This window comes from Dicentrarchus labrax, unplaced genomic scaffold, assembly GCF_905237075.1.
Source record: "Dicentrarchus labrax unplaced genomic scaffold, dlabrax2021, whole genome shotgun sequence".
Lineage (NCBI taxonomy): Eukaryota > Metazoa > Chordata > Actinopteri > Moronidae > Dicentrarchus > Dicentrarchus labrax.
The window spans coordinates 578,386-604,669 of NW_026136712.1; the positions used below are offsets into that span (position 1 = coordinate 578,386).

The window sequence follows — 26,284 nt, forward strand, 5'->3', positions numbered from 1 at the left end:
AAGATGGCAGCGATGCAGGTTGTTGAGATATTCTGTGATTTATACTATTTATATTTACCTGTATGATTATTAACTGGAATAGAAATATGTTTACTTGTGCTTACATTGATTATGCTTACATTGATAAAGGGCTGTTAAGGGAATACTAATAAGAGAAATAAAGTAATGAATATTAGATGTTTGTATGATGTGTTATAGAATTGTAACTTACTAATGAATATGAATAGCAGGCACAGTATAAGGGAGAAGAGTGTGGGTAGTTGCAGATATAACATGACATTCTTTGGGAGAGATAGCGGTAAACACAGCAGGATGTTGCAGATGTTTTATCAGTCTGTTGTGGCGAGCACCATGTTCTTTGCTGTAACAATACTGGAACTATTAATATTGTTCCTTGCACCTTATCTGTATTTTATTCTATTGTATTTTTATGGTATTTAAATGTACCTGGCTGCTATGACGACCCGTAAGTAAGTGGTTAAGAATTCTTAATGTTAATAGGACTGAACCTTGTTGTGATCATCTTTTAGTTAATGATTGTCTCATTAAGTGAAATTACACACATTTTTTTTGATGACAAAATAATCACTACAACAGTTATATGTAGCTGAAAACTTCAAGGGGCCAGACTGAGGTCATGTTCTTAGCTCATTATTGTGTTTTATTAAACCAAAAGTCAAATAACTTTTTCTTTACAGATGATTTTCACATTTCTAGAAAAATACAATAAAAATGAATCTGCCAAAGTTATGACACACGATAGCAAACAGTCCAAAGAGCAGACCAAGCATTTTGATCACAGTCTGCAGAGGTTTGCCTCATGAGTCCAGATACAGTGAGTTAGTTTTCCTGGGACGACCCTTTCAGACTGGACCTCTGCTTCTTCTGGTCCATCTGGCCCATGACACGGTACAGTTTTTTACGTGCCTCTTTCTGTCTCTTCAGCTTGGCCTCCTCCTGTTTCTCCTTCTGCTGCAGGAACTCCTTGTGTTTGGCGTGCTGCACCATGTGGGCTTTCTTCCTCTTGTGATTGTGCACTGTGCTCAAAGCATGGAGTAGGGCAGCCACCTTAAGGAACGGGTCAAGAAAAACAATGCTTAGAGAAGTCATGTTTTGCTGCAGGGAGTAGTCAGAGGGAATCTTCCATTTTAACATTCAAAAAATATTTTTGGAAACAGAACTTCTTAATAAAGAAAAATAATTTCCCGAAGTCCAAAGTGACGTCTGCAAATTGCTTCTATTGACCAACCAATAGTCTAAAAACCTAAAATAAGAAATTACCAAGAAAAGCAGACAAATCCTCACATTTAAGCTGGAACCAGAAAATGTCTGACATATTTGCTTGAAGAACAATTATTTGATTATCAAGCAGGGTTCCCACTCACCAAGTGGCCTATTACTGATACAATTCAGTTTTATTCCTCCTTTTTAAGTATTGCAGGGTTCACGATGAAAGGTTCATAACAGGTATGTGGTCAGTGTATGGGACACTCCACATAAGCTTGCTATCTTGTTGCTCTTGGCTGTTCTCAGCACAGCCGATATTTCCGGTGCAGTCTCTAAAGTTTTTGCCTGTCACCGTAATATTAATTTGGCCACAGCACACAAGCAACAGTTTAACTCAAGCAGAATTTTATTTTACAGAAAATGTATCTTCTTGGGTGCCCGGTTAGCTCAGTTGGTAGAGCTGGTGACCCACATACGGAGTTGCTGCAGCGGCCCGGGTTCGAATCCGACCTGTGGCCCTTTATTGCATGTCATCCCCTCTCTTTCTACCCCCTTTCCTGTCAATCTTCATCTGTCTCTATCTAATAAAGGCATGAAAAGGCCAAAAAAAAGAAAATGTATCTTCTCACCTTTTAGCCTGTTAAAAGAAGTAGAAGTGAAAGTGTTCATCGCACACAGTTAACGTCGCTGTGCAGGTATTAATCAACCACAACAGCAAATGAAAATCTGATCATGAGCATTTCTACCGTCATTCTCTGAGAATTCTGATTTTGGAACAGACAAGGCTGGTGTGAATAGCTAGATTGACTGAGATTGGGGCCATATGAAAAGGGAGCATGTTGCCGTTCTGCTCTGCGTCTCGTAAACTCACTTCGATGTATCATACAACTTATCCTACCAACGGCTGAGTTTCAAACAAAATACACAATTAAAGTTGCAAGCAGCGATGAACGGGCCCTCACACTCAATGCACGTCGGGGCTTGCTGCCGTCGGGTCACGCACCAGTACATCATAACACTAAGCTACGAAAATTTCACAGAAATCACATCACAATCGCCACGCAAGGCTTACTTCCTGTTGCGTTTTCGACGTACAGTCAAAAATAGCACAACTTATAATCAGCAATACTTTGACTGTACTGACCAAATTTGAAGTAGATGTGATAAATTCCCTAGGAGAAGTTTGTTCAAATTAAACCTGAAAAATCACAGAAAATCACTGGTAAATTCAACATGGCCGACTTTGACGGCATGCCACGGACACAGCCTTTGATGAAAAGTCACAAATAGCACAACTTTTAATCAGCAATGTTTTTTGCCTGTACTGACCAGTTTTGAAGTAGATCCAATGAATTCCCCACGAGGAGTTGGTTCAAATACAACGTGAAAAAATTGGGAAAAAAAAAAATGCTGAAAATTCACTGCAAAATTAAAAATGGCCGAATTTGATGGCTTGCCACGGACACGTCGTTCAATGAATATTCATGAGGAGCACAACTTTTGATCCTGGAGGTCCTTAGAATGTGCTCACCAAATTTGGAGTTGTTCCGATCAATTCCCTGGGAGGAGTTTGTTAAAATACAAGGCCTAGAAATGGCGGCATAATTTGACTTCCTGTTGGGAATAGGATATGGCTCCAAGAGGCTGTTTTGTACATCCTAACATGATATATATGCCTGCCAATTTTCCTTCATGTCCCCTAAACAGTACACCGGGGCTGGTTTTTTGAAAGTTCGTAGGGGGCGCTATCGAGCCATTTTGACTCAACCATGGGCAACGGCCATATGAAATGTAAAATGCTGCCATGTGGGACGTGTGCCCTTTCACCGATATGCATTAAAATCGACTTCATATTTAATCAGCCCGATCTAAAGACATTCATGATTAAAAGTTGTGCTATTTACGACATTCTATCAAACGGCATTGCCCGTGGTGTGGAATTTCAACGACTCACCATGAAAGAGGGAGTTGTCATAACTTCTGCGTACATGATTAAATCTCAATGAAACTTCATATGTTTGATAAGAGTCCCGCCCTGAATACGTCTATGTGATAATATTCAGTAATAGTGAGAGCGCCACCTAGTGGTGAAAGGAGATGTCATTTTTACACCTTTATGTATATCTTCCAGCGGATTGACCAGATCCAGCTGAAATTCTGTCAGAAGTCCCTTAGGATGATGACGATGACGGGCTGTGGCTCAGTGGCAGAGCAGGTCGTTCCTTAATTGGAAGGTTGTGGGTTCGATCCCCGGCTCCTGGTGCCACATGTCGAAGTTTCCTTGAGCAAGATACTGAACCCCAAATTGCTCCCGATGCCGAGCATCGGTGTGTGAGTGTGTATGAATGTTAGTTTCTGTTCGATGGACTTTGCCATCACTGAGTGAAAGGGTGAATGTGGTACGTAGTGTAAAAGCGCTTTGAGTGGTCGGAAGACTAGAAAGGCGCTATTCAAGTACAGGTCCATTTACCATCGAAAAACTACTTTTGCTGCCACAAATTTATAGTCAAATTTATCCAGGACATGTGGGGACCCTGTCAAGATAGTTGCCACCTGATCGATTAATCTTCTGCTCCAATGTAACCGTTGTCCTTTTTTTAATTTTGGTATAAAAAGTGGTCAGATGAGGCCAGGGATTGTTGCTGGAATCTCCTCAAGCACCCCTGCCAGGCAAGTAGTAAGTAGTAGTGTGTAATGTGTTATTACTCACCAACATAAATCAATCATTTGCTTGAGGTCCTAAATAACACAAGATAATGAGCTGCTGCACTCACACTGTAGAGCAGTGAGCCCCACTATTTTTTTAGAGCCACATTGGCAGAGCAAAATCAAGGGGAGAGCCACTTTTAAGACAACATACCTAGTCACCTTTGCAAATTTGCTTTTCTACATATAAATTGGACATCCCACAAAAAAATAAACAACACAGCCAATACATTTTCAATTAAGACCATATTTACCGTATTTGTTACAACGCTGTGTGTCTGTCCATCTGCCCTTTTTTTATTATTAGAAATCGATCCATTTTGTGCCTGGATCTCACGCTGGCTAGCGGAGCTAACGTAACCTGGCTGCAAGCGTGCACTGCAGTCAAGTGTAAACAATGCCATAAGCGGGCTGCGTTGCCAGGTTTGACAGTGCCCCCTTTAGGAAACTACATTAATTAAGGTGAAAGGAGATGTATAATGCAGATGTTTGCGTTTTTGTAGTGCAGAGTTCACTGTATATTTATGTAGCACATTTGAAAAAATGTATTGGCTGTGTTACCATATTGTTATAAGCTACCATGCAAGCCACCAATTAAAGCTTGACGAGCTGCATGTGTCTTGCCAGCCGCGCAATGAGTATCTCTGCTGTAGAGTCAAGTTTTGCTCACCTTCCTCTCGTGGGGCTCTCTGATCACGCTGGGCCTCTGGAGGTCTCTGGGAATCTTCCCTTTGGGTTGTTGCTGTTTGGGTTTGCTCTTGAAGGGCAGGGCCTTCTGGAGCTCCTTAGGGATGTGGAGAGGATTGAAGCGCCTTTGGCCTCGGACCAACGGCTAGAAGGAAAGGGATGAAAGAGATGTGTTAACTGCAAGACAACTCAGTAAGGCGTTTTACTGTCAAGCCAGCCACTCACTACAAATGTGCACATACCAACTCACAGAGCCTGTTTACAGCTGGTATTAACATGTGTGCTGGGTGATCAGATCACAATATATATTGTGATCCTATCACTCAAAGCACCACATATCTTTTGTAGTGTAAATGCAAAAGTGTGCACATTATATATATATATATATATATATATATATATATATATATATATATATATACACACACACACACATACACATATACATACATACATACACACACATACACATATACATACATACATACACACGTATACATACATACATACACACGTATACATACATACATACATACATACACAAATATATACTGTAATTTCCGGACTATTGAGCGCACCTGAATATAAGCCGCACCAACTAAATCTAAAAAGAAAAAAAAAATTTACATATCTAGGCCGCACTTGTCTATAAGCCGCAGGTGTCCACGTTGTAATATGAGATATTTACACAGAAAGATGGTACACAGAAAGATTTTTTTAATTTTTAATTAAATAAATGCTGCCGTCTCCAACGTCTCACCATCGATTCAATTCAATTCAATTCAATTTTATTTGTATAGCGCCAATTCATAACAGAAGTTAGCTCAGGACACTTTTCAAATAGAGTAGGTCTAGACCGAACTCTTTAAAACATTATTTACAGAGACCCAACAGTACCACCATGAGCAAGCACTTGGCGACAAGGGCAAGGAAAAACTGCCTGTTAAAAGGCAGAAACCTAGGACAGATCCTTCGGCTCTAGGTGGGTGGTCGTCTGCCTCGACCAGTTGGGGTGAAAGAGAGAGAGACAGACAGACAGACAGACAGACAGACAGACAGACAGACAGACGCACAGCAACAACAGTATTGGCAATGGCAATGATTGATGCCAAGCTTACGTGCAGCAGCTCTTCTTCGATGGCCAGATCGCTTGCCTTTAACTTAAAAGCTGCATCATGTGCATTTCTTATTGGGTTTTTCATGATGAGGGTGTGTGCATGATGCACAAAATGACTGAATGAATTGAATGAATTCAAACTGAATGAATTCAAAACACAATCAAACTAGCGTCTTCCTCGGCGCATTATCTCTTCTACATGTCTGTCTCGCTCTTGTGCTTCCTGCTAGAGCGCCCCCTGGAGGACATTAGCCCGTAAAAATCTATAGATTAGCCGCATCATTGTTTAAGCTGCAGGGTTCAAAGCGTGTGAAAAAAGTAGCGACTTATAGTCCGGAAATTACATTACACAAATATAAACACATATACAAATATAAACACATATACACATACATACACACATACATACATACATTTATACACACATACATACATACATTTATACACACATGCTTTTTTTTCTTCCGTCAACTGATTAATTAATCAATTCATCCAACTAAATTTATCATGTCATTCATTTTTTTGCAATATGCTGCTCTTAATCCTTCATTCCCAGACCAGGCTAAGCCTACTCTACCTTGTACAGAGAGTCTGTGTTGGGGTTGTTGCGGATGCCAAGGTCATGTTTGAGTTGCCCCAGGGTCCTCATTCCCTCCCAGTTGTCCTTCTGACCAACAGGCAGCAGTAAAGAGGTGACAGGGTTGTAGAGTTGAGGAACAGACACTGGATACCAGGAGCGCAGGAACACGATGTCTGCACAACAAGTCACACAGACGCATTAGTATAAAGATACAACTACAGAGGTGTCCTTCAGAAGCAATCATTGTCAAATGTGTAAAATACAGACAACTTTTATCAACGGTAAACGGTAACAGACACTCACCACTCATAAGGAGGCGGTCCTCAAACGTGGCTCTGTAAGCTCCTAGTGGTGTAGACAGCGCCTTCTTGATCTGACCTCTGACCCCTGATACTGTTCGGACAGAAGCGCCTTCAAATTTAGCGACCTCCAGTAGAGTGTTGAACATGCCCTGTGAACAAAATCAAAACAAAAGTAGTATTAATATTATCCAACTGCTTCATAACTTTTTCCAATGGAAAACAAAACACCAGAATGCAACCGAAATAGCTGCTGCTCCACCACTACTCCAAATAAACAGTAAATGGTATGTCTGCCTATTTTAGTTCAGGCCATTGTAAGTGTGCTTCATTTATCAAGTATGTTGTTTTTGTGATGTGTCTCTTATGCAGTGGAGTTGGGTGATTGTTCCTATTTTTATATTGTCCAAGGGCGGCTGTGGCTCATCGGTGTGTGAATGTGAATGAATGAGTTAGTTTCTGTTTGATGGGCTTTGCCATCACTGTGTGACTTGGTAAATGTGGCATGTAGTGTAAAAGCACTTTGAGTGGTCGGAAGACTAGAAAGGAGCTATACAAGTACAGGTCCATTTACCATTTTCCAATCACCGCTACTCGAGATTTCCGATATGTGATCCAGTCACCAGGTGGTTGGTGGAACTGGGAGAATTATGTCACAGCAAGACATTGAGATGTTAGACGACCGGGTCAAGAAATGTAATCGCTATCTCACAAATATTTTGTCGTCTAAGAGTACACATAAATAATTTTCATGCCAGAATAATGCTGGCAGGGCGCTGGAGAGAGCTGGGATAAAGCGCTTCTGCAGTGAGAGAAAGTGTGACATCATGATGATTTCTTACAATTTGCTATTACTTTAACAAGCGTGCTCCGAACTAGAGACACAATAGTTGTCTCTACCAGCTGTGTGTGTGTGTGTGTGTGTGTGTGTGTGTGTGTGTGTGTGTGTGTAGTAAAGTAGTATAGTAAACTGGGGTAAAGAACTCTCAGCATACTTGTTTTCATTTATTTCTTTTCTGTCTGTTATGATAGTTTCTGTCTGAAATATCATACAGATCAGGATAGACAGACATGGCCAGAACAAGCTTCTCCTCCATTTTCTTGGTAACTAGATGGTGATAAGCTCCCCATCTAATATATGATTGGTTGCCTGAAAATCAACGTTAGTAACAACAGCATCAGCCTTTCTGAAAAGTTTCAAGATTTTCAATTTCGGAGCGGCTGCACAAAAGAGGCAGAGCATTTTGAAAAACAATGCCGAGTGCAGCATTTTTTCTCTAGGTGGCCAAATGTGGGTGCATGCACTCTCTCCTTTTGGGGAATATAACCGAAAAAAAGACACTGGTGCTAGGAAAAAACGCTATTTAGACACAGGCCCTAAAGCAGCAAAAAATTACTAATTATTATAAATTACCAACATAAACTTCCATGTTAGAACAGATGCATTACAATCACTAACAAAAAGTAATATTGTGGAAAATAAACACTGTTGCAACTTAAAAACTACACAGCCAGCACTAGGCAAAAGCATAATGAGTAATGTGAGCTGTCTCTAGGCGAGACTCTGTGGGTTTACAAACCGCAGCTGTCCAGAGAGCAGCACACTGTGCTCCACTTAGGTTGCTAAATGTAGATAAACACATTTATTGAGTGCCTTTTTATTGGGCATCAACCATATAATAGAAAAAATAGACTTGAAGCACAAATAAACTATGATTGATCAGCCCGATTATCTGGCTGGATTATCTTATCTTTAATATCACAATCCCAATATATCCCTGTTGTCCACTATTCTTATGGAAGAGCAAAGTTTTGGTGAGCAGGCACATGATGAATGGAGATGCTGGCTGTCAGATCTATGGAAAAGAGACGGGAAACTAGTTTGTAGTTAAGGATTTAAAATTCACTTGTCACTCATGAGCAGACGTGCCTCTCCACTGGAAACATCTGAAAATGCACAGTAGGGTGCAGATTATAGAAATTATAGATAAGAGATCTTAGTTGAAGTAGTAAGTTGATTAAAATCAATGCAAGATCTAATTGGCACATGGCTATGATGCAGTTCCTTTAATCGAAAGACAATTGTCTTGAGACGACAACGAGGCGACAACGAAAGAAACCTCGATATATATATTTTTTTCAAAAACTGACTAAAGAATGTTTCTGGAGCAATGTGGATATGTGGATTTTCTGCTTTATTAATCTATGACATCAAATTTCACCTCTTTTCATGATAAAACTCAGTTTGCAGTTTTTCCCTAAAATCTGAAAGCTGTAGACCTTGATTAGATATTAAAAAGGCAGACAGAAGAGTCCCCACCTTAACAAAGCAGGTGTTCTTAAAGATCTTGTAGGGGTAACCAATGAGTTTGAGCTTCTTCATTACAGTCACAGACTTATCCAGGTCCAAGACGACTCCTGTGGCTGCAATACGGAAATTAGCCTGCAGGGAGAAAACAGAAATATATAAAATTAATATGGCTGACATAATTCCACATGAATCATTAAATCAAGGTTCTTCAGATTTGGAGTAACATGAGACTTCAATTTCAAAAATAACGAATAACTGAATTTTCTTCAGTGTTCTTACTATTGAACTGAACCAACTGTTCACACCAGTCTGAAGTGCTGTAACTAGAGTGACTTACTTTAGTTCCTGCTAATGACTGCACAGCCAGGAAGCCTGTGCCCTGTGGTGTGACAGGACCTTCAGACAAAGAGAGAATATTAGTCATCATCATATCAAACTTTTCACCAGCTTCCAAAAACTCACAAAGCAGAACGCCTGCTGACCCATTTATCAGTCTATCACTAGCACAGGATTTTTTTTTTTTTTTTTTTAAATGCAGCGAAGTAAAAAAGCACAATTATTGCACAGGCAATACAAGTGATGAACTCTGATAAACCTACCATGGCTAGGACACTCTTGTTGCCAAAAAAATGAAAGTACATTTTAGCTCATTGGAAACCTCTCAATCAGAATAATGTCTATAATACTCTTTTTTTTTTTTTTGTCTGAATCTTATGATGTAAGATGATAATGTAAACACAACCATTCAATATACACTCTAGGTAAAGTCCATAAAAAAATCTAATTCATCCTTGTACAGCAACAGTCAACAGTGCAGTATGCGCTTTTTGTGCTGTTTTACCCCAGATGGAGGCTCCACAGTGCATGTGCTGCGGCGTGTATTTGAGCAGGCGGTGGCGTCCGTTGTGATCCTCAATGTGGTAGAGGGGAATGGTCTGGAAGCGCCTCCAGCCTAATGATAAGATGAGGGGGTCCCGTGTCTTGAGGATGCGACCATGCCAGCGGTGTTTCTTCAGTCGCATCTGACACATACACACACAGCTTTAGATATGTGCTCACCATTTTAAGATTTTAATAAGAAAATCTAGGAGGAAATGTCGGGTAATTTCAGAAGTTTCAAAGAAGTAACAACCACACAATGACATAATTATGTCTCATAATACCATCTGACAAGTACAGGAGCCAAGAGGCAACAAGAAGGCAAGACTATAAAGTGCGTTTTTAAGAAGAAACGTAAAAGAATAGAATTTGCCATCCTGATCGCCTCTGGAAGGATGTCCCACAGTTTGGGGGCTCTGATGGCAATTGCTCTGTCACCTTGGTTTTGAGGTGTGAGATTACATAGGGAATGAATATTCATAATGGCTAATGTTAAGTATCTGAAACTTCTGAAAGTTTGACTGATACGCTTTCATGTTTATTACTTGCAAATGGATACTGTATGTTCAGTTAACCAAAAACATGAGCACATTCATAGCACGCACTCTTTTTGCGTGTTCATGCCCAACACTGGCTTCTGCTAGCCTTAAGGCTATTACATACTCGCCGTTCCCGACCTGTAGCACGATAATGTGACATCAAAATGACGTAGATCTCGCTGGCGCGCCAGGATTTAGGCCAGGTCGCGCACCACTCTAATTTTTTCAGCTGAGCACGCCAAAGCGGAAACAGGAAGATGGACGAGTTAGAGGGCAAGCTTTCCTTCAATGAAGGAACAGAGATGCCCAGAGGTGCCAGAATTCATGGCGAGAAATCGCCATGAATGTTGGAAAAGAGGAGGCCATATGCCGGAAAATTTGGAAGAACCTCCGTGACCTCCTCTTCTTCTAGTGCGTAGAAATAGCAAAGTCGGTAGCCTTTTCTCAGTTGCGACACCTCTGTTCAGGAGAAGACTGCAACTAGTGTCGCGACAACCACACGCAAGTATAAATAGTTACGCCGCTCCCGTGACATCACATTGTCGCGCTAGAGGTCGGGACAGAGAGTATATAACAGCCTTTAGGGGTAAAAAAGTCATCATGTCAGAATATAATGCAAGTTCTGCACATACCTGCAGGTATCCTACATTACCCTCAGCGGAGGCCAGACCTCCTAGGATAATGGGATAATGGGGATCAAAGTTGGTGACAAATTCACAGGGCAGAGAAGAGATTTCTACTCTGATGTACATTCCTGGTCGGAACCCTTCATACTGCACTCTGGTCTCATCATCCACATCCTCAAATTCTGTCCTGTTCAGCTAAGGACAGAATGCAAAAAAATATTCTCAGGAACAAGCCAGGAATATACAATTTTAATGAATATGAAGACAGCACCTTACAGAACAGCAGACATTTTAATTCATCATATATCCTTTTGAAAAAAAAACTGTAGGATTTTCTGTATGATGCAGCTGTTGTGTACTACAGAACGTGTCTCTACAAAAGGACAGTTGAGGTACCTCTGCCTGCTTCTGCATCTCCTCCTTCAGGTCATCAAAGTAAGTGGCATCTCCGTCATCGTACTCTGCATCAAATCGCTCCTTTAGCCTACGTTTCTTCTCCAGACGCTTGTTCTTCTGGTCCTCATCATCATCCACCTTCATCTGACTCTCTTCAGCTTCCTCTTTCTCATCATCTTCATCATTCTGCTGCTCACAAGGTGTACAAGACAAAACATCATTGAACAGAAAAAAACAAAAAAGGTATTAATGAGTCTTCAGGGGCTACAAACTCTTCAAATCAGGCAAACTGTGCACTGTAGGGATGAAAAGATATACAATATTCACGAGTATCGTGATAAAAAACATGCTATACTATAATGCTATATGTTACCATGGTGAATTTCCAGTATAGAGTTTTAAGTATATTCTAATTATTACTGGGATAATATTGTGAATTGCAATTATTTTGGCCAAGATAATCATGACATGAAATGTGCATTACTAGCTTTTAGGACAAAACATAACAGAAAATAACTAAACACCCAATATATTGGTGTTTCAAATGAGCTGATTCAAAAATTGTCAACTTTAGACAACTTTATGGTACACCTAGATTTAAAAAGGGTAAACTGAAAACCCTCTCATAGTCACTGTTTATTTATAGCCATGTAAACCACAGCAGAGGTATCACTGTCCTGTAACAAGTCTGAAAAAAAAATGCTCTATATATTTTAGAAAGTTCAATATAGCCATGCACCCAGAAATTACTTCAATTCTACTTAAATACTTACAAATGAAATTAAGTAAAAGTGAATTTCTTGAAATGGGAAGAGAGGAAATTACAGTTTGATGCCATGATTACATTCTAGTGGGACACATTTTATATGACCACTGCAAACAACACGCTTTATTTTAAACAGCTATACTTAACTATAACCTAACCACATATAAATATTGCATAATGTGTCAATGGGCATTCAGTAAGTAGAAAATAATCTTAATTTCAGCTATTCCACGTGAACAGGACCTACCTCAGCTGGATCCTGCTGCTCAGTTGGGCCCTTGTGGATTTCTCCGGTTTCCAAATCCTCAAAGTCACCATACAGTTCCTCTAGAAACAGCAAAAACAACAAAACTGTATGTTACGGTCTTTTATGCTACCAGTCAGAAACAACAGTCAGAAACAAAAGTCTGGCTCTCCATGTCCTTCTTAACTGAAGTTCCAAATTGCTCAACTATGTGTCTGTTACTGAGGGTCCCACAAAAATCTGAAATTTTGATCGGTGTGTCTTAGAGGTGTGAATTGTCACTGATCTCCCGATTCGATTACGATTATCATGTCAGTGATTTGATTCAATTCGATTCTTCGATGCATCACGATGCTTCAAATAAATGTTTCTATGAAAGCCATATAAGATATTTGACTTGACGGAATGCATTAAGATACTGTATAGTTCAATATAATACAGTTTTCTATATTACTTCATGTGGTTGTTTAAAATACAAGTACTAAGATAAAAACAATCTTTTTTATTTAACAGTCTGAACACAGCAGACCGCGCGCACACACACACACACGTCTCCCGATCGTGTCATTGGACAGAGGGACAGTATTCAGTGTCTCAGCACTTTTCTCACCTATGATTGGGACCATGTCCAATGCTGCCGGAATATTAGCTCCTCTGCTATTGTGTGATGGTTTTTTTGCACCTTGCGATGTGGCAGTGTTTGTACGAGGCTAACGGTGCGTTTTTATTTAGTGATGTCAAGCTCACTAAATGACCGGCCTGTTGGCGATACTCATCGAGTATCCGATGAAAAAAGTCCAGTGGCTTATTGACATAACTGGGGTGTAAGGTCGGTCTCCAGGTGTCCGCTGCCAGAGTTTTTAAACATAAAAAACACACACAGGTCTTTCCTCATTTCCGACCGTATTCACGGTAAACCCAGGGCTATGTGGGCTTCGTCGTATTTCCTGGTCTTATTAGGTTTCTGCCGGTTACCGTCACTTGCTGTTCTTGCCTCTGACGCCTCCTCCATTTTTCTTTTTACTCCTGTCAGAAACTTCTCCATCTCTCCTCCCCCGTCAGTCCCCCCTGCCTGTCGTGCCCCACTATTTGAGAAGTACTGGTCTAGATGAAACGGGTTAGGCTACTGAGAATGTTATTTTTCATTTGAATGTTTATGCCGCGGCCGGAAAACGAGCGACATCATTGCGTTATAATCGATTATGGTCGCCACTGCATCGATGCAGCATCATCCGTGTCTGCATCATGATGCATCGATTATTTGATTAATTTCAACAACTCTAGTGTGTCTGGCTGAATGGATTGATTCTTCTCTCCTCTCTTACCGTCCTCCTTTAGCAGTGTGGCAGCGTCTTGGCCCTCTTCCCACTTCCCTGTTACAAAGCAGTCCCTGATGGAGTTCAGCATCTGAAAAAACATTAAATATTTAAGTTTCCTTTTAACATCTTTTTGGTATTATTTTTTCTTTCATATCAACAGCACGTCAGGAACTCAAGATACTCCAACTGTCCTAGCAACAACAGTGTATTAGGAACCACTGTACCTCCTCTAAGTCCCAATCGTGAAAGGTATCAGGGTTGAAGCGGGAGCAGTCAAGTGCGTTTGCTTGGAACTTTGTGCTGTTATGAGGGCGACTGACTCGAAACAGGCCCCCCAGCTCCTTGTCCTCGTCCTCAGAATCACTGGCTTCTACAACTAAAAACAAAAATCATGATTGTCAAGAGACACTGAAGATCAGAGGTAAACATTATCATGTAATGTCATCAACCATCTCCACCTCAATGTCCAAAGAACTCATCATTGCTTCCCCGACCCCACAGCACCCCATTACTATCAATAACCAAACAGTTGAAATGGTTGACAGTTTTAAATACCTTGGAGTAACACTGGACAATAAACTTAGTTTCAACCAACACACCACTGACATCTTCAAAAGGAGCAAGCAAAGACTATCTGTCATGCGTAAACTCAAAGGACTTTATGTTCCCCCCATCTTCTCCTACTACTGTATCAAAGTATTATCCAGCCCATCCTCAAATACTGCTCCTCCTGTTTTTACAACATGCTAACTGTCACCAACCGGACAAAATTCATACGCATCACCAACACCTGGCCAAGATAATCGGACTCCCCACACCCAATCTCACAGAACTAAACAACAGGGCCATCTCACACATTGCAACCACAATAGAACTGGACATTACACACCCACTCAATCAATATCTCACCCCACTGCCTTCTGGGCTGAGGTACCGAACATTGAGGTGCAAGAAAGCTCACTATGGGAAAAGCCCGATCCCTGCAGCTACTGCTTCTTTAAACAGAGGGGCGCGCTGAGTGTGTAAACCTGACATGTATTATTTATTTTATTGTTTGTTTTTTTGTTTCTGTAGATCTGTTAATTGTGGATAGCATGTTTCTTTGTCGAGTGTATGGTGTTGCCTGCAGGTGCAGTGATGTGAACATGAATTTCCCCCTTGGAGAACAATAAATTGAATTGATTGAATTGATTGATGTAGTCTTGAAATTCACAGCATCTCTGACAACACAAAAATATGGTTTTATACAGAAAATTCCCAATGTGATACACATGTTGATGCATTGAACAATTCAACGATCCAATGCATTTAACATACATATGAAGCAACTACCAATGTGATACAATTTACCCCTATTGCGATGCAGTGTGATTAGACACAATTTGATTCAATGCAATACGATGCGATGCAAAAGAATATGATGCTATGCAGTTTAAATTGGTACAGATAGTTTAGAGTTGATTTCTTTGGTACTTCCTAAGCAACCTAAGAAACAGTTTAGAGAGGAGGAATCAATCTAAATATAAAATTATTTGTCACATTTCTAAATAATAAACGCACAGGTCCTCTACTAAATATTCTATATAAAGACAAATCTTACCGATGCAACGATGTTAGACATTATGCACCTCAACTGTATCCCAAACTTTATCCAATGCACACTTTTTTTTAATCTTTTTTTTTTTTTTTTTTTTAAAATCAGTGCAATCCCATCTTGAACTTTTATGCCACTGCGGCATTAGTACATTTTATGATCCCTCAGAGACGGACAGCCCATCAGGAGCACCAAGACATTTTCCAGTGGCCTAAGGTCGTGTCGGCCTGCTGACATGATCTACAGTCTGCTTGACCAGTGACAATAATTGTTGTGCTGTTTGCTTTATCAACACAAGTGAATAAACATTTGCATTATACTTATATTTATGTGGCTTATGTTCAATTTCATTCCATTTGAATGTGTGTGTGTACACACAACAAAATAGAACTACGGCAAAAGGTGAATGAACATTTGTGATCTAACAAAGTAAATGTGAGAAAACCGTTAAACCCATTACATTAACAAATACTGTTAGCTTACAAAATTTGTGGTTTTCGTAACAGGGTGGCCTGGGACGGAGTCAAATTCTCAGCCTTTCAGTCCACTACTGTCTTCCCTATTCTATGTGTCACTTGAGAAGTTTGCTTGCTAGCACACATTTGCTTGTATTGGTCACAAACGCCAAACAGCTAGAGACAGCTACCAAAACTAGCAACAAAGTTATGTAAATTGGAGGTGAGAAGGTGAGTAAATATCCGTACTGTGGCAAACATATGAACATTGGGAACCTATGGACCTACCTGACAAATATTGTTACTTATCTGCTAACATACAGTTTATACCAGTACTAATTAGAACCAGACTGATAAATGGTCTAGGCCAATGGTGTGATAACTTCACACATATAATGATATATCCTTAAACTCCTTTTCATACAAAATAGACATTTATGTGCAGGCTACCTGAACCATAAATCAGTTTTCTCAGATTGGGGGCAGCTTCTTGTTGCCGTAGAAAAGCTTCTGATGCTTTCTGCTGCAGACCATCCTTCCACTGTAGAGCCCCTATGGACAGAAACAGGAGAATGATAAATAAAATCACTGAACCTTCAAATTCTATTTAGTATCACAAATCTATCAGTTTGTGGCTTTAACATCAACACAATTCCCCCTTATATCAAAACACATGAACAGCTACCTGCAGACTATTTGACCAATGAAAGCTTTGTTCTGAATCACATCTACTCACATTGCCTGAGCTGACATATGGAAAAACAACTTTGTCTGTACAGCAACACAGTTAGTTTTTTTCTGCAAGACTTGAAACTATAGTAATAAAAGGAGAGCTGAACACCATATCGGAGTCTGGAGCACAGAGCGAAAAGGGGTGGAAGAGCTACTAAATGGATTTTGTGTTGCGTTTCCAAGGTCAAGAATGAATTTTAAACCCCAGTTCTTTAATCCTCAAGGTGCTTAATGATTAATAAAAAGGAAGACTACACTGAAATCACACTGAACATTAACTGTAAGGTGAAAAATGATTTCTGATTGGTTTTAGGGATTTGAATTAGCGTCAGAAGAGACAAAATAGGAGTAGTGCAACCATTAACTACAAACTACAATAAAACATATCGTACGTAACGTAACAAGGATCAACCTAACAGTGTATTTACCCTGCTCTTCTTCCTCCTCACTCTCTGTTTGTTTCTTCACTGTATCATCTGCATCATCCTCCTCTTCCACTGATTCATTTTCTGACTCTTCATCATCGCTCTCTTCCTCATCCTCTTCAGAACAGTGTCCAGAGTCTCTCGCTCTCGCAGCCTCTCCCTCTTCCTTGCTCTCCTCCTCCTCACTCATCTCTAGGTCGTCTTCACTGTCAGCAAACGCTAGCATCTCTTCGCCCTCTTCCTTTCTCTTCTCCAGCTTCTGTCTCTTCACTGGTGGAGTGTATGTTACATTCTTTGCGGACTTTTCAGATTTGGCTCTAGCCTCTTTGAGAAATTCAGACAGATTATCCTTGTCTTCATCCTCTTCCTGCTCACTGTCACCATACTCATCATCAGTGGTGCTGCTAACATCATCTTCCTCCTCCTCAGCGAAGACCACTTTCCTCCTGTTTCTCTGGGTGTTAGGATCCCAGACATGCTTCTCCTGCAGACTCTCCTCCTCTCTAACACACACACACACACACACACACACACACACACACACACACACACACTCTGTGTTTATCATGTTATAAATATAATTCATTACACAAAGGAGCATCCATACGGAGATGTTCAAGTCAATCCCCATAACCGCTATGTATCATTGAGGCTTTAATGTCTTTCCCTAATGACGTGCAATGTGACTATTATATTTCATGTATCTAATATCCCTCACATCTGTAGTACATATTTATATAGGTATAAACGAAGAAGAGAGAAAGAGGCTGTAGCTGTGAGGTGCCTCACCTGCTCTGCTCGTCTATGCCTGTGGGGTCTAGGGTGGCAGAGCCGCTGAACAGAGACACCTTACTGGCAGCCATCTTGGCATCCAGGGTAGCATGTGTGTCAATGAGAGACTGGACCAGCTCTGTGGTGGGCCGCACCTCCTCCTGTAACAGGGAGAGAATAATACACCTCACACCAGGTACAAACAGTACTTGTAATCTGACTATTTAAAAAGGCAACTTTGGTATTTTTCCACCTGACCTTATTTTCCTGTGTTTTTTGTCAGAGTGACTAATGGGAACAACAGTACAAGAATACAAATTGAAGAGTGGATAAGGAGAAAAAGAGAGGGGCAACAGGAGGAGAAAAGTGAGCCTGCTGGTGCAAGACTGTGAAGCTCAGGAGGGTGGTGTTGGTCTTGTGGGAACTTTGACCCTATAACCACAGAGCAGATTTCACAGACAGGGTCAAACAAAAGACACCTAAAACATTGGATTTTTCTGTAGTGTGCCCTCCATAATGTTTTCAGACACCAATTTGATCTGAGTAATGGCAAAAACAAGCACTTTTAATGGACTTATTTTAAATGTGCGCAATTAAGTCAGCACATAGCATATCTAAGTACAGGAAAGTTGACTGAGGTTCCATAAGGGGCAGGACTTAAGCAGAACTCTGACTCTATACTGGACCAAATTCAAATGTGTAGTGCCCCATTAGTCACTTTGACACAAAAACATGGGAAAATTGGGTTAGGTTGTAAAATAAGTAGCTAGCGAATATAAGTACAAAAAACAGGCTGTCAGAAGGTTATACAGTGTATAATATACACAGATCATTCATATGCGGAACACACACTTCCATGCCAAGCGCGCGCACACACACACACACACACACACACACACACACACACACACACACACACACACACACACACACACACACACACACACACACACACACACACACACACACACACACACACACACACACACACACACACACACACACACACCTGCTGTTGATTGACATGATTAGCAGGAAGGTCAATATACACAGCGTCCCTGTCGTACACGACCCCCCCAACTCCAGCCATGGGTGCATAAAGCAGACGTTCCTTCTCATTCAACGCTCTCTTCTTCTGAGCATCTGGCAGTGAACACGGGTCTGGCAGAAAGTTCACGTCTGCCACCTGAAAGTCTCCTACACCTGCAGGGATATATGTATTTTGCAGATATATTGCAGACAATATATCAATGCACATGTTTCAAGGGATATTTCAGCAGTACTATTTGGAGCCTTTCTGCTTTAGACAGATTGATGATTTAAATGGTAAACGGTAAATGTTGCTACTGTACCTGTATAGCGCCTTCCAACTGTAGGTAGGTAGGTAACTATGCTTACATACCTGGGATATGGACTTGGCATTTATTTTTCAAATATGTCCCTCGCAAGTAGCCGTAGAGTGACACTGTCCGGTCACACTTGGGGTCTGTCCTTATGCTTTCAGGGTCAGTCAAGTCCTCCATACTGTTAAAAAATAAACAAATATTCTCAGATTATAAAGTCAAAAATTTACGAAAAAAAAAACCATGGAAGTCAGTCTATATAATGTCACAGTAAATGCTGTGCAACATCTATTATTTTTTGCATTCATTTGAAACCCTCACCCTTATTTTACACAAATTTTAGAATAATTAACACTACAACAGACAGCTCACTTGAACACATATTGTATGTGGAAGCAGCCACACTAAACTAACGAATTAATTTACAGCCATTTCATAAACTATGATGACCTGCCTCACTCCCTCTTCCTCTTCCTAAGTCCATGCATTAGTTTGTGTAGCTGCTTTCACATACAAAGTTTTATGTAGTGTAAAAAATTTGTTGAAAATGTTGTTAATAACTATTAAATATAAATGATACTGGCCATTTAAATGATATCAACAATGAACTGTCTCGTAAATACGTGACTTTGAAATTAAAGTCATGTCAGTCTCAGGTTTTTACTCACCGGTCAACAAGAGCATATGGGTGGGAGGTCTGCCAAACCAGAGGACGAAACTTCATGACAGAGATAAAGCGACCAAGGTTCTTCACTTCCTGAGTCTGATATTCACCATACACCATACCTGACAGGTAGAACAGCTTGGCCCCCTGAGAGGTTCAAACCAAACATGCAAGCACAGGTAAAACAGTCTTTAATCACATGGCCGTATGGATACTGTCAGAGTACATACGAGTTATAATTTCAAGGTTCTGTACATGAGCGATTGATGATGCATTTTCAGCAGTAAAGATGTGATTATGTGTTTACCTGGTAGACCTCAGTCCAGAAGCGATGTTTCAGGTTTTTCTTGGTCTTCCTTAGTGTCTTGTTATTCTTGAATGAATCTAGGTGAGTCAGCACACCCATGATACGAGGGAAGCCATGTACCTGACAGATGTTGAGAAACTCAAAAGTCTCCATCTCAAAGCCAAAGCTGGCATCAATCAACATCAAAACCTGGAGGGAAAAACAATGCATTTAATTCATTTGATTTAGTTATTAATACTTTATTCATCCCTCAAGAGTCTACTCAAATCAAGTTTATCAAAAGGTCCAGTGTGTAACAATTAGGAGGATCTATTGGCAGAAATGGTATGTTTTCATTATTGTATAATCACCTGAAATTACCTGAACACCTTAGAATGAGCCATCTTTATCTACACAGGGAGCAGGTCCTTTTCTAGCTAGGTTTGTAATATTGAACCACATTGTTTTTAGCACAGAACGTAGTAGCCCAGAACTTTTTGTGGGCGGCTGTGGCTCAGAGGCAGAGCAGGTCTTTCCTTAATCGGAAGGTTGTGGGTTCGATCCCCGGCTCCTGGTGCCACATGTCGAAGTATCCTTGAGCAAGATACTGAACCCCAAATTGCTCCCGTGCATCGGTGTGTGAATGTGTATGAATGTTAGTTTCTGTTCGACAGACTTTGCCATCACTGAGTGAATGTCTCACGTAGTGTAAAAGCGCTTTGAGTGGTCGGAAGACTAGAAAGGCGCTATACAAGTACAGGCCCATTTATCATGTGGCATTGCTTCACATCTTTTTGATATCAAGTCCTTTATACATTACAATGGTTTGCCATGAATTGAAAAAAACTCACCAGGTCAGCTACTTTTGCAAGGTCGATCATTGTATTAATGTCATTGTTACACTCCATGAAAGTGAGGCGGCGCCTCTTGCCTAAAGAATACAAAAAGGAGTAACTTATAAACACTGAAAAAAAATTAACATTATGTTGGCACACCTATGAATTAAAAAATATCAATTATTACATAATATGTTATTAGTTTTAACCACTTTGATTCCCCCAATGCACTATTTTTGCAGCGGCTTATGACATTCTGTAGAGGAGCTGGCAGTGTCTGGGAATATGCAAGGTTACTGAGGTGAGGATCACAAGAGTTTTATAAACTAAGATTAAGTTTTTGGTCAGATGGCACAGAGAAATAAATAAGTAAAATAAAATTTGAGGGTAATCCAAAATAGTCTCAAGCCATGTAAAATGTAAATCATGTCCCTGGATCTTTTAGTCAAGGTGAGACACTACAGGCAAAATATGTCTTTTCAGACCAAATAGAAAGAAAATGTATATTACACATTTAGATTTTTATTTTGCAATAATTTCTCTATTTGCATCTGCATGTTTCTCCAAAGCATTAGCATATAATAATCATCATACAATGCCTCATTTGCATTATAAACACGCTCATTAGTCAGCCAATTAAGGCCGATTATCTTGTGAGTTTTGGAATGGTGGTGAAAAGGTTTCTAGCCTTGTACTACAGTGGCAAGAAGTATGTGAACCTTTTGGAATTTCATTGTTTTCTGAATATATTTGTCATAAAATGTGATCTGATCTTCATATAAGTCAAGGGTATTGACAAACCTAATGTGTCCAAAAATAATAACAAAAAAATTCTGATCTTTCATGTCTTTATTGAACACACTCATTCAACATTCAAAATGGCAGTGGAAAAAGTAAGTGAACCCTTAGAATTAATAAGTGGTTAATAAACATAAACATAAACATAAACGTGTTCTTGTGCAGAGCAAACTCCAAAAGTTTGAGGGTTTTTTATCAGTCAAAGCAGCTGTAGTCCACACCTCCAAACTTATTATCTTTACTCCAGGTGTGCTAAAACCTGACTCCAATTAGCTTTTTTGAGGTCATTAACTCTAGGGTTCACATACTTTTTCCACAAGCACTATGGTTTTTTTTTGGTTGTTCTCAATAAAGACGTGAAAGATCAAAAACAATTTTTTATTATTTTAGACACATTTTATTTGTCAATACCCTTGACTTAGATGAAGATCAAATCACATCTTATGACAGATTTATTCAGAAAACCATGAAATTCCAAAAGGTTCGCATACTTTTTCTTGCCACTGTATAACTTTCATACATCCTGCTGTAAACACTTGCCTTGTCTTGTCTAAATGATTCTACGTTTCTCCCATCAAATGACAGCAAATCTACAGCATAAACCACTGTGTTTTTCCTCTACATTAATTAATAATAATTCCATCTAAACAATATGTTACTGACTGAGATAACCATGTATGTTAGACTGTATAACGGAATAATGGAATTATACATGACTTTTCTTTGTTTAGGTATCGGCATTATATATTGGCCATTGGTTGCCCTGCTTCTAAATACTGGCACTGGCCACTGAAAAAGCCATATCGTTTGACCAACAATTTGCATATTTAAACAGAACATTTTAGACTTGTCATACAATAAACGAAGTGTCTTAATTTAAGTAATCAACTGGGGAAGTTTTTTGGTGATACATATTAGTTAATACCTATACATCTTAAAATTAGTTTTTTCTCACAAGAAATCTCCATGTCAGTAGCACTTACATATAGACCAAACCTTTCAGTTCCATTCCTATCCATAGTTTCACTGAAGGTTTTGTTGTGTCTTGCTTTGTTCATATATTATTCATAGTCTGAATTATATCACACTTTATTTCTACCAAAAAAAAGGGAAATTTCGTTTTTTTTGGCTGTTGGCCATGGTTATTTGACTATTTTCTAGATAATTTGAGATATCCAACCTTTTTCTCTAAAATGGAGCTTTATCCATTGTTCAGATTTCTGTTTTGCATATGCAAAACAGCATATTTCTAACAAGATAATGCCTCATTTACATATTGAAGCATAACATTTCAGAAAACAAAAAAGTGTCTTTATCAACTAGGGAACTTTCATGGTGATATCTATTAACTATTATTGTAGTTAATTTTCAATTCAAATTTTATTTGTATAGCGCCAATTCATAACAGAAGTTATCTCAGGACACTTTTCAAATAGAGTAGGTCTAGACCGCACTCCTTATAAAATTATTTACAGAGACCCAACAGTACCACCAAGAGCAGGCACACTTAATGTTTACCCTGTTCACCTGTGTGTGTCTTAGCTAATGGAAGCAAATGTAATTTTATTCAAAGAATGTCAATGTGTATCTGTGGTAAAGCTGGACAACTTACAAAAAAGTAACAGCAGCACTTGGTGGAAGTGGATCCTAATCTACTCCAACATCAGAAATCAGGGGACACACTTACCAGAGACGATGGTAACAGGTCCACATATGTCTCCCAGCTTCTGTCGGGTGAAGTTTTTGATAAGGCAGCGGATCAGGGTAGTTTTTCCCACCTTGGGGGGCCCGACTACAACAATCACAACCGGAGGGGGTTCCAAGGGAGTCCGGTCTACAAGGGGGATGTGATGTTTTTTGGTCTTTATGTCCTGGGCTCTGAAGAAACATATATATGAGGAGTATTTTCACAGTTTGTTTAATTACTCACATTTTTATTTGTTTCTTATACTGGAATTTACTTATTTATTCCTACTTTTAATCAATCAATTAATTAATTAATTATGTAAAATTGTTCCTAATTGGATGTGAGCATAAAGGCCAAAAGAATGTATATTATTTTGTGGATGTTACAGCAGAAGATTGAAGTCTCAGTGTGTGTGACAGATGTATGGCAGTACAGTAATCAGAGTCATCAGGGCTGACCTGTGGAAGGTCTTGGCCATGCGTACAGCGGACTGAACCGCAAATGCTTTGGGATTGCGTTTTCGCTCATCCTCATCTGTGGTGCCTCCCTGCTTCTTAAGCTTCTTCCTCTCTGCCTTGGGTCCGCTGTGCTTCTGCTGATGTCGCTTCTGTTCCTTCACCTTCCCTTCCATCCTGTTCAGTAAAGCACAAATAGTTTGAATGAAAATGAGTCAAAATGAGTTAAAGTCAAGTGAGGTGAAGTCAAATATACTGGGCTGGAAAGAAGAGACACCAATGACAATATGTTTACTGTGATGGAATTCAATGAGTAGTTTCAAGTCACTACAATTTTTATGCTGTAGACATGTGAACGGAAATCAGTGTCTTCCTGGAAAGCAGGTGAAAAAACATGAATCCACCTATAATGTAGGGGTGGTGACATGGATAAAATTGTCTATTTCAAAGCAGTCTCACTGTAGGCTAGGTTTTGTCAGCTCAAAGCACTTATTGTGCAGAATGACATAATCAAGGCCACTTCATATTTTAGCTGAGGGACACACAAACATGGTATTTAAAACTAAAATCTGCAACTTTGCACTTTTTTGTCATCTGCAATGGAGAGAGGTCATGGAAATGATGGTGGCGTTTGGGAGAGCACCATTTAGTTGAAGGTGGATTTCCAAAACCTGGAAAATACAATACTTTTTGTTTAAGAAAGAACTCAATGATTATATTGAATCCATAAAATATTACATGATAGGTTAAAAAAAATCATACCGCAGTTATTTTTGACAGATATTGCTTTTGCAGTATGATTCACGATTAGTGGGAATTGCCATTTTTGCATCACAAGTTCATCATTCAAGGTCTGTACCAAACAAACATGTTCTCTTAAAACTGTAGAAGAAGATTTGCAGGCCAGCGGATCTATTCAGCACCACAGTATTTCATTATAATGCTGTTTTGTCACACATTTTACCTTTATCAAGCAAATTGCAGCTTCTGCACTTGGACATGTTGTGATTTTGATAATATTTTGATTAACTGTGCAGCCTCTAGAGCTATCAGGACTGTTTGTGACCTTGCAGGACTTATATCAAAGCATCTTTAAATGAAACTGATGCTATGACAGAATTTTGAATGAAGAGCCTTGTATTTTCATTATTTTCCTCCATTTTTGCCTCGACCACTTGTAGGCTAGTGGGAAGGCACCCACAATCCCAAGACAAGAAAAAACCCTTACTTTAGGCAGAACAGAGCACAACAATGTGTTTTACAATCACCAAGGTCTCCCATAATTAAAATGGATTTTAAAAGTGCAAAATAAAGCCAGGCCGAATGGGAGATGATATACCTAAACTTGAAATGAAAAAGCAAAATGTGAATATCTTGTTGAACTGAGGAAATGCAGTACTACAAACACATAAGTACAATAGGGGGAAATATCAAATATGAGGGCCTGTGATGAATGGATACATTTACTTTAATGTAGCTTTGGCTGAGATAGTCCCACAAACACCAACCAACCAACAATACCTCATATTTACTGTAGCAGGTATGGTCAGTGGTCTAATGTTACATTAACATTATGGGTCTTGGTTTGCTGATGTTGTATTTTGTGGGTCTTTGTGTGTCTTATATGTGATATAAAGTTGTAACAAAGTTGTCAGTAGAGACTAAAAGGAAAAAAAAAAAAAAAGAAAGGAAAAAGGAAAAGAAAAGAACAAATAAATCTGCGTCTAAAATCAATGGTTGCTTTCGACGTTATTATGTTAAAGAGAGGCTTTCGGATTCTGCAAAATACAAGTTGTTCTGTGTCCTCTTTGGCAGTTAGTGTGTTACACTGAACTAAAAAGGAAACTGTATCGGAACTGTGTATTTCAGCTAGTTCGTTAATATTTAATTGTCTTTATTTCAGTGTGTATGTTAACGTGACGACTGGAGGACCATAAGGAATACAAGAAGCTCCGTTCTGTGTATAACATCCTCTGTGTCTGTCTGTCTGTCTGTAGGAGCAGAAGCTAGCTAACACTAGCAGCAGTACGTACCTGCGGAACTGCTACACACACATTTGTTAAATATTCACAATAAAACATACAATTATTAGTCGCAATACCTGAAGTTAAAGCTGTTGTAGTCCGGTACCAATCAGAGCCACTTTTCTTCGGGTCTCACATGTGTATCATGACCTCCGACCCGGAAGTGTACGGAAGTGTCACTTCGCAGTAAAACGCGTGGAAACAAACTAAAATATAAGGTTCCGCACAGTGCGGAAACTGCTACAGGCACTCTACTTCTCCTTCTTCTTCTTCGTCTTCTTCTTCTTCTTCTTCTTCTTCTTCTTCTCCTACCTACTGGAGAGTGTAAAATCATGACTATATTGGAATTATATTCTGTTTCATTTAAGTATTTAATTAAAGCCCTTTGAACCTGTATTTGTTTGTCCCATATGCCCAAAAGACGAATTCACCTTCTACAATCCATCCCTATGTTTGACACTCTCTTTATAATTGCATGTTTCAAACTCATCAGAATCTATCTTTTTCACAGTTTAGCA

General features: G+C 39.6%; 2 protein-coding genes across 3 annotated transcripts in view; both read right to left on the reverse strand.

The window, feature by feature from the left end:
- Window positions 1–26,284, reverse strand: part of mtr (5-methyltetrahydrofolate-homocysteine methyltransferase) — a 202,050-nt gene that overhangs the window by 55,163 nt on the left and 120,603 nt on the right. The window lies entirely within an intron of this gene.
- On the reverse strand, window positions 636–25,943 carry bms1 (BMS1 ribosome biogenesis factor). 2 transcript variants are annotated; one of them, XM_051417134.1, is made up of 23 exons: window positions 25,844–25,943; window positions 23,746–23,919; window positions 23,288–23,478; window positions 20,818–20,897; window positions 19,988–20,176; window positions 19,685–19,827; window positions 19,076–19,197; window positions 18,683–18,876; window positions 17,692–17,834; window positions 16,906–17,405; window positions 16,196–16,297; window positions 13,921–14,072; window positions 13,703–13,784; window positions 12,381–12,460; window positions 11,368–11,556; window positions 10,978–11,166; window positions 9,769–9,949; window positions 9,265–9,323; window positions 8,937–9,059; window positions 6,621–6,768; window positions 6,315–6,490; window positions 4,604–4,765; window positions 636–1,068 (listed from the first exon to the last, which is right to left on the reverse strand). In XM_051417134.1, exons 2-23 carry the CDS (start codon window positions 23,916–23,918, stop codon window positions 841–843), a joined length of 3,606 nt encoding a protein of 1,201 aa, XP_051273094.1. In that variant the 5' UTR covers window position 23,919; window positions 25,844–25,943; the 3' UTR covers window positions 636–840. The 2 variants fall into 2 exon arrangements, with proteins under 2 accessions (XP_051273094.1, XP_051273093.1); XM_051417133.1 differs by having other exon boundaries at window positions 11,368–11,559.

Bases quoted from the DNA above. Each gene is read 5' to 3' on its own strand.
- bms1 (XM_051417133.1), bottom strand. From the start codon at position 23,918: ATGGAAGGGAAGGTGAAGGAACAGAAGCGACATCAGCAGAAGCACAGC. The intron at 16,298-16,905 runs GTAAATACACTG...TTCTGTCCATAG, and splicing joins TGAGGAGGAAGAAGAGCAGG to GGGCTCTACAGTGGAAGGAT. The intron at 14,073-16,195 runs GTAGCCTGCACA...TTTTGTTTTTAG, and splicing joins AAAACTGATTTATGGTTCAG to TTGTAGAAGCCAGTGATTCT.